The sequence below is a fragment of the Anopheles moucheti genome, chromosome 2, assembly GCF_943734755.1.
Source record: "Anopheles moucheti chromosome 2, idAnoMoucSN_F20_07, whole genome shotgun sequence".
Lineage (NCBI taxonomy): Eukaryota > Metazoa > Arthropoda > Insecta > Diptera > Culicidae > Anopheles > Anopheles moucheti.
This window is the reverse complement of record NC_069140.1, coordinates 68,731,996-68,745,892: the sequence shown is the minus strand read 5'-3', so window position 1 is coordinate 68,745,892 and position 13,897 is coordinate 68,731,996. Positions and strand designations below refer to the sequence as shown.

Below are 13,897 nucleotides of genomic sequence, written 5' to 3'. Positions count from 1 at the left end.
GTGATTCTATAATGGACAAAGGCCTTCCTCTTTGCTTTGAATGCCGCTTGACAGTCCGCGTCCCACCAGGGAGTGGGAGGTTTATAAATTTTCCTTGCCTGGGGGGGCGGCCTTGTTTGGGCGCCAAGGGCGCACTCGTTAATCGCCTTAACGAGATTTTTATACTCCTCGTCTGGGGAGAAACAGGGGTTTACACGGCTCAGCCATGCAGACATAAGTTCACCGTATTTCGTCCAATCGATGTTCCTCGTTAAGTCACATTCAACGGGTACTTGATCGGCTGAACGACTCCTGTTGATAATGGAGATCTCTATTGGTAGATGATCACTGCCAAGTGGGTCTTGGATAACCTTCCATTTTGAATCCAACCCTAACGATGACGTGCAAAGAGATAGGTCTATTGCGCTATTTCGTACCATAGGTGACCCCACCCTAGTGGCTTCACCAGAGTTCAAGATTGTCAAACTAAAAGTGTCGCAGAAATCCCTAATGATTGGTGCACGATTATCATCATGTGTGCAGCCCCAATCTTGTCCGTGAGCATTAAAATCGCCCAGGATAAAAAACGGTTTTGGTAAAACCGCTATCAGGGTTTCAAGATCCTTTTTGATCTTCTCAGGGTCCAAGTTGGCTCCCGGGGGGATATAAATTGACGCAATGGCAACGTCAAGATCGCCTAGCTTTGCCTGGATTGCGACATATTCCATTACCTCGGGTGTGGGGAGCGGTATTCTGTTGAAGCTGTGACTACTTCGAATACCAATTAATACTCCCCCACCACGCCTATCGCTAGCTGGTTCAAATCGATCTTGTCGTATTATATTATATCCCGGGAAGGTTAAATGTGTTACGGGTGAGAGCCAAGTTTCACTTAGGGCGAATGCATTGCAATTGTGTTGCCCTAAAAGTACTTTAAATTGGTCAATTTTTCCAATAAAACTTCTGCAGTTCCACTGAAGTATGATAGCCATTGGAAGACATTACTCGTCCAGGCGTATCACCATACTAAGTCCTGGCCATTGATTTAGCCACTCTCTAACCATTCCTCTGAGGAAAGGAATCGCCAAGGGAATCAGACCCGCTAGGTGTTGCGGGAGGTGGAGGGATTGGAGCAGAGATTGAAGAATCTCTGTCAGGGTGGGTAAGGATCTAGGTTCATTTGGGAACGCAAGGTTTTTTGGACTGGTGACCTTACGTGGACGGGGGGGAAGCTGATCATCACGAGTGGGGAGGGGCGATGCTTCACCGTGACGACGCGGTGCCTTTTTGGGGAAAAAGGTTTTTCTTTTTGGTGCCTTTCTGATCGGCACCCTGGGGGTGTTCCATCTTTTGACTCCTGTGAGAGGAGCCAGATTGGGCAACGGTTCTTTTTCCGCTAATAGGGATAGCGTGTCGAACGGATTCACGCTTGGGGTCGCCTTCAAAACATCAGCGTACGAACCCCTTGCACTGTGTATAATGGATCTTTTGTGCTCCGCCTGTCTTCTCCGATAGACAGGACAGGACGCAACCTCATGCCATTCCTGTTTACAGTGAATGCATTTTTCGGCCGATTTAATGCACTCTGTGGTAGAGTGCGCTCCTTTGCATTTACTGCACTTTACTGCGTTTGAGCAGTAAGGAGCTGAATGCCCAATCTGACTGCATTTGGTGCAGTTTGCCACCTTTGTCACAAAAGATCGACGAATTGGCACGCGAAGTCCCTCAAAATAGAGGGAATTCGGTAGGGTTGTGCCTTCGAAGGTGATACGGAGCGAGGAAGTCTCACGATACACCTTCTTTCCGTCGACCAAACTTGAAGCGTAAAGCTTTTTCACCTCGAGGATCTTGACCCGAGGAATTGATTGGTGCAAAAATGCCCCCTCTCCGTACTTTAGGATGTCCTCTAGAGGACATTCGAAGTCATCTACAACGCCGATGACTTCCACCAATCCACCGGGTATATAAACCCGATAGTCCTCCGTATAGGCCGGATCAGCCGCAATGGCATTGGCTTGCATCCGGTCCTTAGCGGAAACCCTAATCTTATTAGGACGCAGCCGAAGTACGTCAAGAACCCCTGGATATTTCTTGAAGATCGATGCCGTGATCGATCTAGCATCCAGGGGTTTGTTTCTGGGCATGAAGAAAACATCATGCACCCCATTGAAAGTAGCAGGATATGCCCTGCTTCTTGGCTTCGCATCTGCTGGTATTATCGGCTTGCGCGAAGAGGAAGCCTGTTCTGCCAATAGGGATTTCTTCGACGCAAGAATCCCTGGATCGGAACTTTTGCGCTTCACTGTAGTGAAGCACTCATCCGATCCTTCCATCGGCTCCACCTCCATGGCGGAGCTCGACCGAGTGGTTTGTCCAATCAGACAGAAAGGAAGAGCACGATAAAAGGAAACAACTTACCGGGTCAGGACAGGTGTAGGGAAGTGAGAGAGCGCTCAGAGCACAGAGCGTACGCACTTTACTGAGCGGGCGCTCAGCTTACCTACACTTACAACACTAGACGATACAACTAAGCTACTACGGTTACGCACAGATCGCTTCGCTATCGTACTAAACACTTTCACAACACGCGCTGCGTGCAGCTGGGGTCGATGCCTTTTGGGACTATCAATTCTCGTCGCTTTCGTCAGCACGGAGCGGTTCTCGATACGTCCTTCACGCTTCGTGGTTAGAGACGGAATGATCTCATTTAGTGTTATTTTATTAAAAATATTTATTCAGTTTTATTTTGAATAACTCTTAATAAACATTGTTAGAACACAAAAAATATTAAACGTACAGCATCACCCAGCAATACGATTAGTGTTACTGAACTTACACACACCTTTATTTTTCGTTATTTCAAACAGCATCACTTCATCCATCTCCGTTTTTGCTTGCTGTCCGAGCTGAAGCAATCAATTTGTTTGTGTTGCACATTTTGTCCGAAGCAAACCCAAACAGTCAAAAATAAACCGATAAGAAGAGCGACAACGCCAACGCTGATTATTTCGCCAATTTACTTCTACATTTAACATTGCAACTTGCTTTAAAATCGTCATCAGCGACGTCTCCTCTCTCTCTCTCTCTCTCTCTCTCTCTCTCTCTCTCTCTCTCTCTCTCTCTCTCTCTCTCTAACTGCCTCTATCTGCGATTTTTTTTTGTACAAGTAATCTTCCAATAATGGACATTGCGGCCAAATGATTCAGTGTGTTGTTTGATACAAAGAAAGATTGATGTAGAGTGTGGTAATTTGGTGCGTCTCCGCTTAAGTTTTAATACGAAAATGTGTCACAAAAAGTGTTGACATGTTCGTGTGACATATTGGTAAACGTAAACGCATGTATGTAACAGATTTTGTAGGGCATAGTGTTTCTAATAACCGAAATCTGGAATTTAATCGAGGCGATTGACAACCCTTACACTCACAATGTCTTAATTATTTACATTTTTTTGTAAATCAAAAGTGTTTGTGATACTTTAGGTTTTATTTAGTTTTGTTTTCAAATGTTTGTCATGTCAAAACCTTGTTAAAGTTATTATACAAATTATGAATAGTGTTTGTGCTGAATTTTTTACCTGGTATTAATTAAATGTGTGAAAGCACAGTATACATGCCATCTTCTCTCTCACTTGTACTACTGATAGCAAAGGTCATAAAAAGGTAAGCTGTGCAAGTAGCCGGATGCAATTGTATATGTATGTACAGATTTTGGTTTGTTTGCAAAATAAATTTTGCAATTAAAAGAATGTGACACGATTGGACTTTATAAATCATCAGACTACTACTTGATTCCATTCGGATTCAAGATTGCATTGAATGAATGCACGCTAACCAGTGTTCCATCTTCACTAGCAACAAAATAACGACAACGATTTCGAGGTCGCTTGAAATACAAAAGGGCAAACCCTTCGCATCGAAGTGTTTCCAAATCCACTCGTTTACAAGGCAAAGAGTACATATTTTCAATCTATCCTCATCCACCCCTTTCCGCAATGAGCGCTTAAAAATGCTTCATTGCTTGGTTTGCCCAATGCATAAAGCATCATTAGGTTGAGCATCATTGCTTTCCTTGGTGTTTTTTCCATAATTTTATTTTCTTGATAAAATTTTGTTTCCACAGATCAGCCAACTGCTCGGCGGCAGCATAACGAAACCACCGAGTTCAAAAGTTTGGAGACCACCAACCCAAGAACAACACTCAAACGCAACCAAACGAACACAAGAAAGGGTGCATAATCGAATTCAGCTCATCACCATCAGCCGGGAAAGTGGTTCACAGTGGAGTTTAGAGTTTTCAGAACTCATCAAAAATGGATCAGTCCTCGGCGGTCGGAGCCACAGCGGTTTCGTCCTCGTCGCTTTTCACCACTCCCAACGTGCTGACACAAGCGCCGGACGCATCGCACAGCAGTGACATGGAGTGCATCGAGGAGAATGTGATCGTAAGTGCATGTTTCAGTTACTCCTTCTCCGATATACTACCGAGCGAAGAAGGCTTTATAGGTGGGGGGAATGGAGAAACCATTCGCTGTCAGGTACTTCGTCGTGGAATGCGAAGAAAAACAGCATACGCTCGGCGGGTCCATCAAGAAAGTGAACGAAACGAACGACTTCCCGTGTGCTCCCGGGAGATCAAAGTGATGAAACGCAAACCATGTGTCAGCTTTTCTCAACTAATGCAAGTGAATCGGGCGCTGCCCCTGGAACCGGGTGGCTTAAGAATGCACCATCACTATCCCGCTTGCACTGGTTGTATTTTCTTCGCCCAGCTTGAGAACAATGTAGAACGCTTAGTACTTCCCGGACAAACTTGGAAGCTACCGTTTCTAGCGATTCCAGGCTCATCCAATTCACTGGCAAACAAGGAAGAGACCATTTTCTGAATCAATTTTAAAACAGGCTCTTTGCAGCTGCTCAACCAGGTGGCAAGACGCTAAAAGGATAAATAGGACCGTGCTGGAAAGGGCCTGAGTGTCATCGCATCAGCTGGCAACGGAATGCGGGAGATTAGAGTAAGCCGTTCTGGTTCCATGCTGCCCCCAGCAAAAACGGCGTGCAAAAGCAATCTGTTTATGTGGTGCAAGCAAAAAACAAAACTCTAATCCTCTAAGTCTCAACCTACGACGGCAGGACTGCACGCTCACCTGTGACGAACTGAAGGGATTCGTGCAAAACGCACCTAATGAACCCAACAGAATGTAAGCTGAAAAGAGTGTGTTTTACGCACATGTTGGAGATTTTCAACAAGTAGTAAACTGACTACTTTTGTACTGTAGTTTACTTTTTCTTTTCGTATTTATTCTTTTAAGTACTTAGTATAGAGAACTAAGTACAGACTGCAAGGGAAAGATGAAACGATGAAAGCAATGGAGATGAAAGCATAGAAGATTGGTGTATGCAAAGGGTAATATTGCATCATACTTGCTATTTTGCTTATTTGAGTTTTGTTGAAAAATAATCCTTTGTTTTTGTTTTGTTGTTTTAATAGGAAAACTGTGGCACATTCGTTCGTCCTCCTGATGGCTTCGCAAAACCTTTTTTTGCAGAACTTACGAACAGCTTCTAGAGTTCATCAAATCAGCATAATGCACTCGCTATCTGCACTTTGTTCGTGTGTGAAACTTCTTCGGTAGTTGCTGGTGAAATTTTGTCACCGTACAATCGTCGGCTCAGCTATTTTTGTAGAGTTGTACGTTAGAGGTACTTATGCTTGGCGCAGTATCACCATAAATGCAAACGTTCGAAATAATCTACTAAACGAATGTACATCGAACCAGTGGTGGATCAATCCTCTTGGAAGGGAATGGGTGGAATGTTGGTGATGATTACAATAATTGCAGTTACTACTACTAAGAAATCTGTTATATTCTACCAGTGTAAGCTGAATTAGACCTTCCTTGCCAGTTGTAGAGATAAATAAAAAGAAAAAAGTTATTGCATCATACCGCTCAGGGTTCAGATCATAGTTCAAAGTTTCAAGAATGTGATTACCCTCAGGCCAATAGCGTTCTGGATGAACTGAACTTCAAATTAAATTATGGTAATACAAAAGAGGAAATAGACAAGAGAAAGATTATAATGAAAATAGAAGAAAAATTATCAACTTACGTATACACAGACAAGAGTCTGAGATCATTATACATGTACCGTGTCGTAGGTGTGCGAGAACCACAAAGGGTCACCGGGACGAAGTTTCATCTTTTTTTCTTTTCATCACAACAACGTCAAGAGGTCTGTGCACATCGTTTCTGATTTTTATTTTATTTATCAGTAGCTGCATAGTCTCTTTGTGGTGACTACCACAATTAAATTTGCGGAATAAATTCTCTGAATCTGGCCAATCCTTTGGCCTTATGCGATCAAAGATCGTTTTATTCCAGTCCCGTTCTCTCTGGATTCCAAATGAAAAAGGACTTTTTTTTTCTTCCTGCTACTGACAGCTCCTGTTACACGCCACGTGCGCCTCCGCATTTCGTTTAGCGTGTACACTCAAATACTTTGTCCTTGTTTACGCTACCTGATCCACTTCGCTAGCTTTGTTCGCAACACCCCTACCCGTAACCTTGATCACCGCTTCAGTCGATCAAGCGTTACTTCCTATATCTAGAACCGCTAGCTTTGTCGTCGCCCTTTTAAATAATCCACTTTTTGTTCTAACCCAAGCCTGTCTGCATCTTCCATCGTTAGAAATGATTACATCTTCTATAACGCCTCTAACCCACAATTTTCTATGTTTCCCATCTACCACATACACGAGATCACCCACTTTTAGCGGTTTCGATTCTTCGGTCCACTTAGTTCTGCCGTTTAACTTCGCCACGTATTCATTTACCCATCGTTGCCACATCTCCTCTGCCAGTAGCTGAGAGCGTTTGTAGTTATTTCGAAGGGCCTCCGCAGAGTGAGGAATCGGTGGGAGAAGCTGAGGTTCATTTGGGGACACGCCTCTTAAGAAGTGGTTGGGTGTCAACGCATCTGTTATATCCTCAGCGACGTAGGTGAGCGGTCGAGAGTTTACCAGATCTTCTGCTTCTAAAATGGAAGTTAAGAGGACTTCGTCGGTTAGTTTTGCACCACTTACCAGAACCCCTAGGACTTCCTTCACTGTTCTAATCAGCCGCTCCCAAGCGCCACCCATATGAGGAGTTCCAGGTGGTATGAATCGCCAATTTGTGCGAACATTCGTGACTTCTTCCGCGCATTCTTCCTCTATTTCGCGGATCTGCTGCTCGATTTCCTTGCTGGCCGCTTTCAGGTTTGTGCCGTTATCCGAGATAAATTCCCGAGGAGGTCCTCGTCGGCACACGAATCTCCGGATTGCCATCAAGCATGCCGACGCACTTAAATCATGAGCGATTTCCAGGTGGACTGCACGAACCACCAAGCAAGTGAACAAAACAATCCATCTTTTTTGCTTAGTACGCCCTACCACGACTTCCACGGGTCCAAAATAGTCCACGCCTACGCAGCTAAACGGTCGTTGATGATGGCTTAGTCTTTCTACTGGCAATGGTGCCATTCGCGGCACAGTCGGGCGATTTTTGTTCACTTTACACCACGTGCAAACACTGATCACTTTCCTAACTTCAGCGTTCACATGTTCGATGAAGAATCGTTGCCTTAATTCGTTCTTCACTGTTTCACGAAATGCGTGTCCGGTTTTCTCGTGATAATGCTGTATGACTTTTCTTGTTATCACATGCTTTCTGGGCAAGATAATAGGAAACCTTAAATCAAAGGGCAAGGTTTCTGCTAGTTTCGTTCTACCTTCCATTCGCACTACTCCACTTTCGTCTAGTAGTGGTGTCAATCGGTATAATTCACTACTTTTCTCTAACGAATGCCTCTCGTCTGATGGTTGATCCTGATTTTTAATAAGCACTTTTAGTTCATCTGCGTACGCTTCTGCCTGGGCAATTTTGAATAGAAAACATTCCGCCTTTTGATATTCCTCCTGTTTCAACGGAACTCTTACGGATTTCATTTCTTTTTCTATGTCCTTTGATTGGGCCCTTTTTCTTGCACTTTCGCGTATACCGCACAATATTTTTTCCATCGATTTGGTTGGTTTAAAACATTCGATCTCTAAACCTGCTCTTTTTCTTTTCAAATTTGAAATGAATCGAATCACACGTGCCACTACGCGTACCAACACTGACCATTTCGATACTCTTGATATCACCTCGAATGATTCCTGTAGCTGCACGTCATGAAACAAATGAGTTGCGCGTAGCTCCTCTTTAATGTCTATGGCTACGTTCGGTTGTTGGGGCCACTCTGATTCTGGTTGATAAAGAAACCTTGGACCTTTTATCCATTCACTTTCTTTTTCGAAACAACACTCTAAGCTCCTCTTAGTTAGCACGTCTGCGATATTCTCTCGCGTAGGTACCCACCGCCAGTCTGTAATTCTAGATAATTCTAGTATCTCTCCTATACGAAATGCCACAAATGGCTTATATTTGTGCTGGTTTGACCGTATCCACGATAGCACTGTTTGAGAATCACTCCAAAAATATTGCTTTACTATCGAGTACCGGTGATTGTTTTTCACTGTATTTGCTAACCTAGCACCTAGCAAAGCTGCTTGTAATTCCATACGAGGAATCGTTAACTGTTTCAAAGGCGCAACCTTTGTTCGACTCATCACTAACGCGCAACGCACTTCTTCCTCGACTTCGATTCGAAAATACGCGACGCATCCGTATGCGTTTTCACTTGCGTCTGTGAACACGTGCAACTGTATTCCCGTTAAACAATGCAGCTCGGCGCCACCAAAATACGATCGTGGGATTCTCACATCGTCAATGCTCTTCATTTGTTTTTTCCATACTCGCCACCTTTTGTGTTCCTCATCACTAATGTCCTCGTCCCATGCGCATCCCGCTCTCCACAAGTCTTGCACCAACATTTTTCCTAAAACGGTAAGTGGTGATAAAAATCCAGTGGGATCGAATACAGACATAACACAAGCTAATACGATACGTTTCGTGGGGTGTTCGTGTTGGTCCATGATTTGAGGGTACACAAATCGAAAGCAGTCCTTTTGCACTTCCCATACTATGCCTAACACGCGATCAGCTGCGTTTTCTCCGGATTTGTCACTTAGCTGGATCATTGTTTTGCACGCTTCTTCACCCATTTCCTTACCGAATGTTTCCGCGTTGCTCACCCAGTTTCTAATTAGAAATCCTCCTTTAGAGTGAACGTACTTCACTTCCTTAGCTAATTTCACCGCTTCGTCAACAGTATCAGCACTATCGAAGTAATCGTCAACGTAATGACGAAATTGTATAGCCGCACAAGCCTCTGGATATTCTTCGCGATGTTCCTCTGCGTTCAGGTTTTTTATGTACTGCGCACTGCTGGGAGAACACGTCGCTCCGAATGTTGCTACATCCATCACAAAAATATCCGTTTCATCGCGGTTAGTTGGGAACAAGAACCGTTGAGCCTGCTTGTCCTTCTCATTTATCCTTATTTGGTGATACATCTCTTTAATGTCACCTCCGAATCCAACACGTCGTTCACGAAACGGGAATATCACGGATGGTAATGAGCACAGCATGTCAGGTCCTTTCAATAGCTCTGAGTTTAAACTTACACCTCCAACTGTCGCCGCTGCATCCCACACAAGTCTTATTTTTCCTGGCTTACGAGGATTCTGAACTATATTCAGTGGGAGATACCACACGCTGCATGCTGGAGTTTCTTCTAGTTCCTTTTTAGTAATCTTATGTGCATACCCCTTCAATACGTACTCTTGTACTAGCTTATGCACCGCTTCTTGCAATTCGGGATTTTTCTTTAACTTCCGCTCTAGTCCAGCCAGCCGCCGTTTCGCCATCGTGAGACTTTCAGGAAAACTTCGTTTATCTCTTTTCCATAGAAGACCTGTTGTAAATCTTTCTCCGACTCGGTTTGTTGTAGATTTCAATATATTACGCGCCCTTATGTCGTCGTCTGACTCTGCGATAAACGTCGATGAAATTCCAGCTTCTTCGATACTGTAACAATCTCGTATAGCATCGTGCAACTTTTCATTCGAGATCTGGTCGGTCGTATGGAAATGTATGTGTTCGACTCGAGACTGCGTTTCTGGTTTTGGTCCGTAGATAGTCCAGCCTAGTTTCATCTTAACTCCTATAGGTTCGTTGGGTTGGCCTATACGGGATTCTATTGGGGCAAACAAATGTAAATGATCTAAGCCGATTAGCATTCTTGGTACCTTTGAGCATCTGTCTTTTATAGGTATATCTCTGAGATGTTCATATTGCATTTTGATCTTGGTAAAGGATACTTCCTGCTTCGGTATAACAAGCTTTGACACTGTTCGTATGCCTTGTAGTTCAAACTGCTCTGACGATCCCGTAGCCGATAACAGAATATTCACTCTCCTCGAATTCTCTTCGCGACGCGTCATTTCAGCAGTCCATGAAATAGTAAACGGTTCACGATCTCCTTTTACCTGCAGCTTATCGGCGATACTGTCTTCTAGCATTGTAACAGATGAACCTTCATCTAGGAACGCCGTTGTATCATAGAACAAATCGCCTGAACGCAATGTCACAGCTACCACTCTGAAAATCGTCTCCTTCTTATCGTCGCTATGAGCATTACAACCTTCGTTAACTGCCTTTGATGTTTGTTTATGCAGTAAAGGATGATGTTGTTCGGTACAATTATCGATGATGCATTTTTTGCTGTAACGGCATGTTCCTCCGTGGCTATTTAGGCATGATTTACATAAGTTCAGCTTCGTTACAAATTCCAAACGGTTCGATGTTGTATCTTCTTTGAATTGCTCACAATCACGTATTCTGTGCTGCTCACTCTTACACCTCCAGCACACTTTCACTTTCGGCGAACTTCCTGCAACTTCCGAGTGTACGAATACATTTGCCGGAGTTTGTCGCTTATTCGATCTATACTTTTCGGGATTGCTTACTTCAACAGTGGCCACTTCAGACGCATCCGTCATAATTTCATCTATGAAATCGGCAAACACACACAACGCCTTTCCACAATTGTAACGCTTGAACTGTACCCACTGCATCTTATAGCTTGCTGGGAGTTTTTCCACCAGTTCTTCCACTAAGAGTGGATTACTTAAATGCTCTTCTAACTCAGCTCCCTTTAAATGGTCGCACAGTTGTTTCACTACGATACCGAATGAAATGAACGTCGCTAGTCTGTCGGCATTGGGAGCTGGCGTGTTGCGCACTTTATAAAGCAACATTTTTAACAGCCTTTCTGGCCTACCGAACAAACGACGCAAGTCTTCGATCACCCCGGGTATTGATTCGGGTTCAAGCAGACGGCTTCTCACTGCTTCTAATGCGTCTCCTTTCAAACACTCTCTTAGCCGTTGCAAATTTTCTAGGTGTGTGTAACCACATGCTTCCGTCGTATCTTTGTAGCTGTTGTAGAACAGAGGCCACGTTTCTATCTTGCCGTCAAAACTAGGCAGATTTTTGGGCATGAACTTTCTAGCCCGCTCTTGACTACGCGTTAACGACGTTAATCTGCTACGAATACGCGCATTCACTTCTTCTTCTTCTTCGGATGAATCGCTATTCTCGCTTGTCACACACCTTTTCGTTTTGCTTCTCTCTTTCAAGCGCTCGTATTTAAGCCGCATCTCGGCCATCTCTCTTTCGTGCGCTAGTTCTATCTGACGCATCTGTTGCTCATGCTGCAACTTAAGCGCGTGCAGATTTTTATCATGATGTCGTGTTGGCTTATCCTCTGCTGTGGATTCGTTCGTTTTACGAGCGGTTGCGCTTTTCTTTGGCCCTGACGCTTGCGCAACCTGAGGTTTTGTCTCCGGCGCTCGGGATGTCCCCGCCCGTTCCTCTGCTCGCTCAATCATAGATGACACGCTGCTCTTTGTATCATGCGGCGTCTCGCTCTCTCGAACCACGTTCTTATCGCTTTCCATGATAAGCTACACTATTACTAGTTGCTTTCTCCGTAATTCAAAGTCCTGTACGCTGGATCGTTGCTCGCTCGGTGAATATTACAATCGATGAACACTGCAATCCTACGCTGCGTTTCTCGATCGTAGTCCTTATCCCTTTCACTCTGCGTATTTGGTAGCCTCGTTCTCAGCGTATGATGAATTGCGGTTTTGGAGAGAAAGAAAAAAAGATCTTTGATTTAAACTGTGGTGACTACCACAATTAAATTTGCGGAATAAATTCTCTGAATCTGGCCAATCCTTTGGCCTTATGCGATCAAAGATCGTTTTATTCCAGTCCCGTTCTCTCTGGATTCCAAATGAAAAAGGACTTTTTTTTTCTTCCTGCTACTGACAGCTCCTGTTACACGCCACGTGCGCCTCCGCATTTCGTTTAGCGTGTACACTCAAATACTTTGTCCTTGTTTACGCTACCTGATCCACTTCGCTAGCTTTGTTCGCAACACTCTTCTTTGTACGAGGGATTGGTACGGATGGGATTTTGGAAAGGTCCTGTCATATGAAGATCGTCTTCGCTATCAATGCACTAATGCCTAAACCAATCGAACGAAAATTGTGAGAGCATAAAAATAGATCAAAAATGCGTAACATCAGTCTCATCCAGTTAGAGGCTTGAAACAAAATATTACTTATTAGGAATCCGGTGCACTTGATCGACAGAACAATTCTGGACACAATGCAGCAGTAAAATCAGACGCAATCTTTCCAACGAGACCGAAAGCTCTCATCATTCGCTCACATATCGTATTAATGTGCAAAATAAACAAATGCTTATTATTTACGTTAATCCTAAAAATCACGGACGAAATCCACACTTTTCCAAACAAACATGTAGACATGATAGACACAATTATGCGGGAAATGGAAATGGAAACAAAACAGAGCACTTTTCCGGGCAAAGGAAGAACAATTTAAAGTAGTACCCCTTGGAAAACAAGTTAACAAGGTTCTGAAGGTGCTTCAGTGAAGGGTATGAAAATCTGAATGGGACGCAATTTGAAAGAAGATTTTTTTATCTTCAGCATAAAGAAGGAAGGATTATGAGGGAGAGATGACGTTAACACCAATGATAAACAGAAGGAGAAAAGGGGATTTAACACAGTACCCCTAGGTACAACAGACGAAGACTAAAACACTTCAAACATCGGTAATCTTGTGTTCTTGTTTTCCGAACGATCTTGTTTCTTCTTGGGTGATCTTGTTTTATGGATTCTGCCTGCATGATTTAGAGCATGACGGCGTGCTGCACTTTTTATGAATGATTTGGATCAAATGTTCTCCTAATTGACGGAGCAAATATTCAAAATGTTGAATATTGTTTGATAATAACATATTGATCTGTAGCAGCGGTGCGAGAACGCTTGAAGGAGAGAGACATGCTTTTAATATGTAGTAATTTAATTAAACCTTTGCTTACTTAATTACTCGTTTTTGATTATTTCTTACCGTCGTTTTTTACATATTCGTGTTCTGATTTTGTCGATGCAATAGATACAGCTAGTTTCAGGCATATTCTATTAGACATTATTCTATTATTCAACTATTTGTGCTCTTGCACCAATCTGACGCCTAAATAATTATCTTCCTGTCCTCGGATTTAACGTCTTAGTACAGACCCGTAGATCTGCTACTACAGGACTGGCTGGTTAGATTAGAAGGTTAGACTTTCGCAAAATGAATGTCAACAAATTGTTCAAGTTTATCTAGGCATCAAATGGGTTCTTTCTTAATGCACCTAGTTCTACAGTTGAATCCTTCAGTAATACAGCCAAATCTGCATTCCTTCATTGTTGTCGTTTCTCCAAACTAAATTTTTTTATCTTTCCTGATCTGATTCCACTCTCTGTTCCTTATTCAGAGACAAATCCAAGCACCCTCCGCTGTTTGCGTTCTCCTACCGTCTTCCACAGACTATTTTCAGATACGCAGTTATGGCT

The 13,897-nt window shown here is 43.4% G+C and overlaps 1 protein-coding gene across 2 annotated transcripts in view; it reads left to right on the top strand.

The window, feature by feature from the left end:
• The first annotated feature begins 3,579 nt into the window (after positions 1-3,579).
• The window catches only part of LOC128296902 (uncharacterized), a 47,811-nt gene continuing 37,493 nt past the window's right edge, over positions 3,580-13,897 (top strand). For both annotated transcript variants that reach the window (XM_053032427.1, XM_053032426.1), the window contains exons 1-2: positions 3,580-3,640; positions 4,101-4,422. In XM_053032427.1, the coding sequence (XP_052888387.1) occupies positions 4,291-4,422 (132 nt within the window). In that variant the 5' untranslated portion in view covers positions 3,580-3,640; positions 4,101-4,290. The remainder of the gene's footprint in view (positions 3,641-4,100; positions 4,423-13,897) is intronic.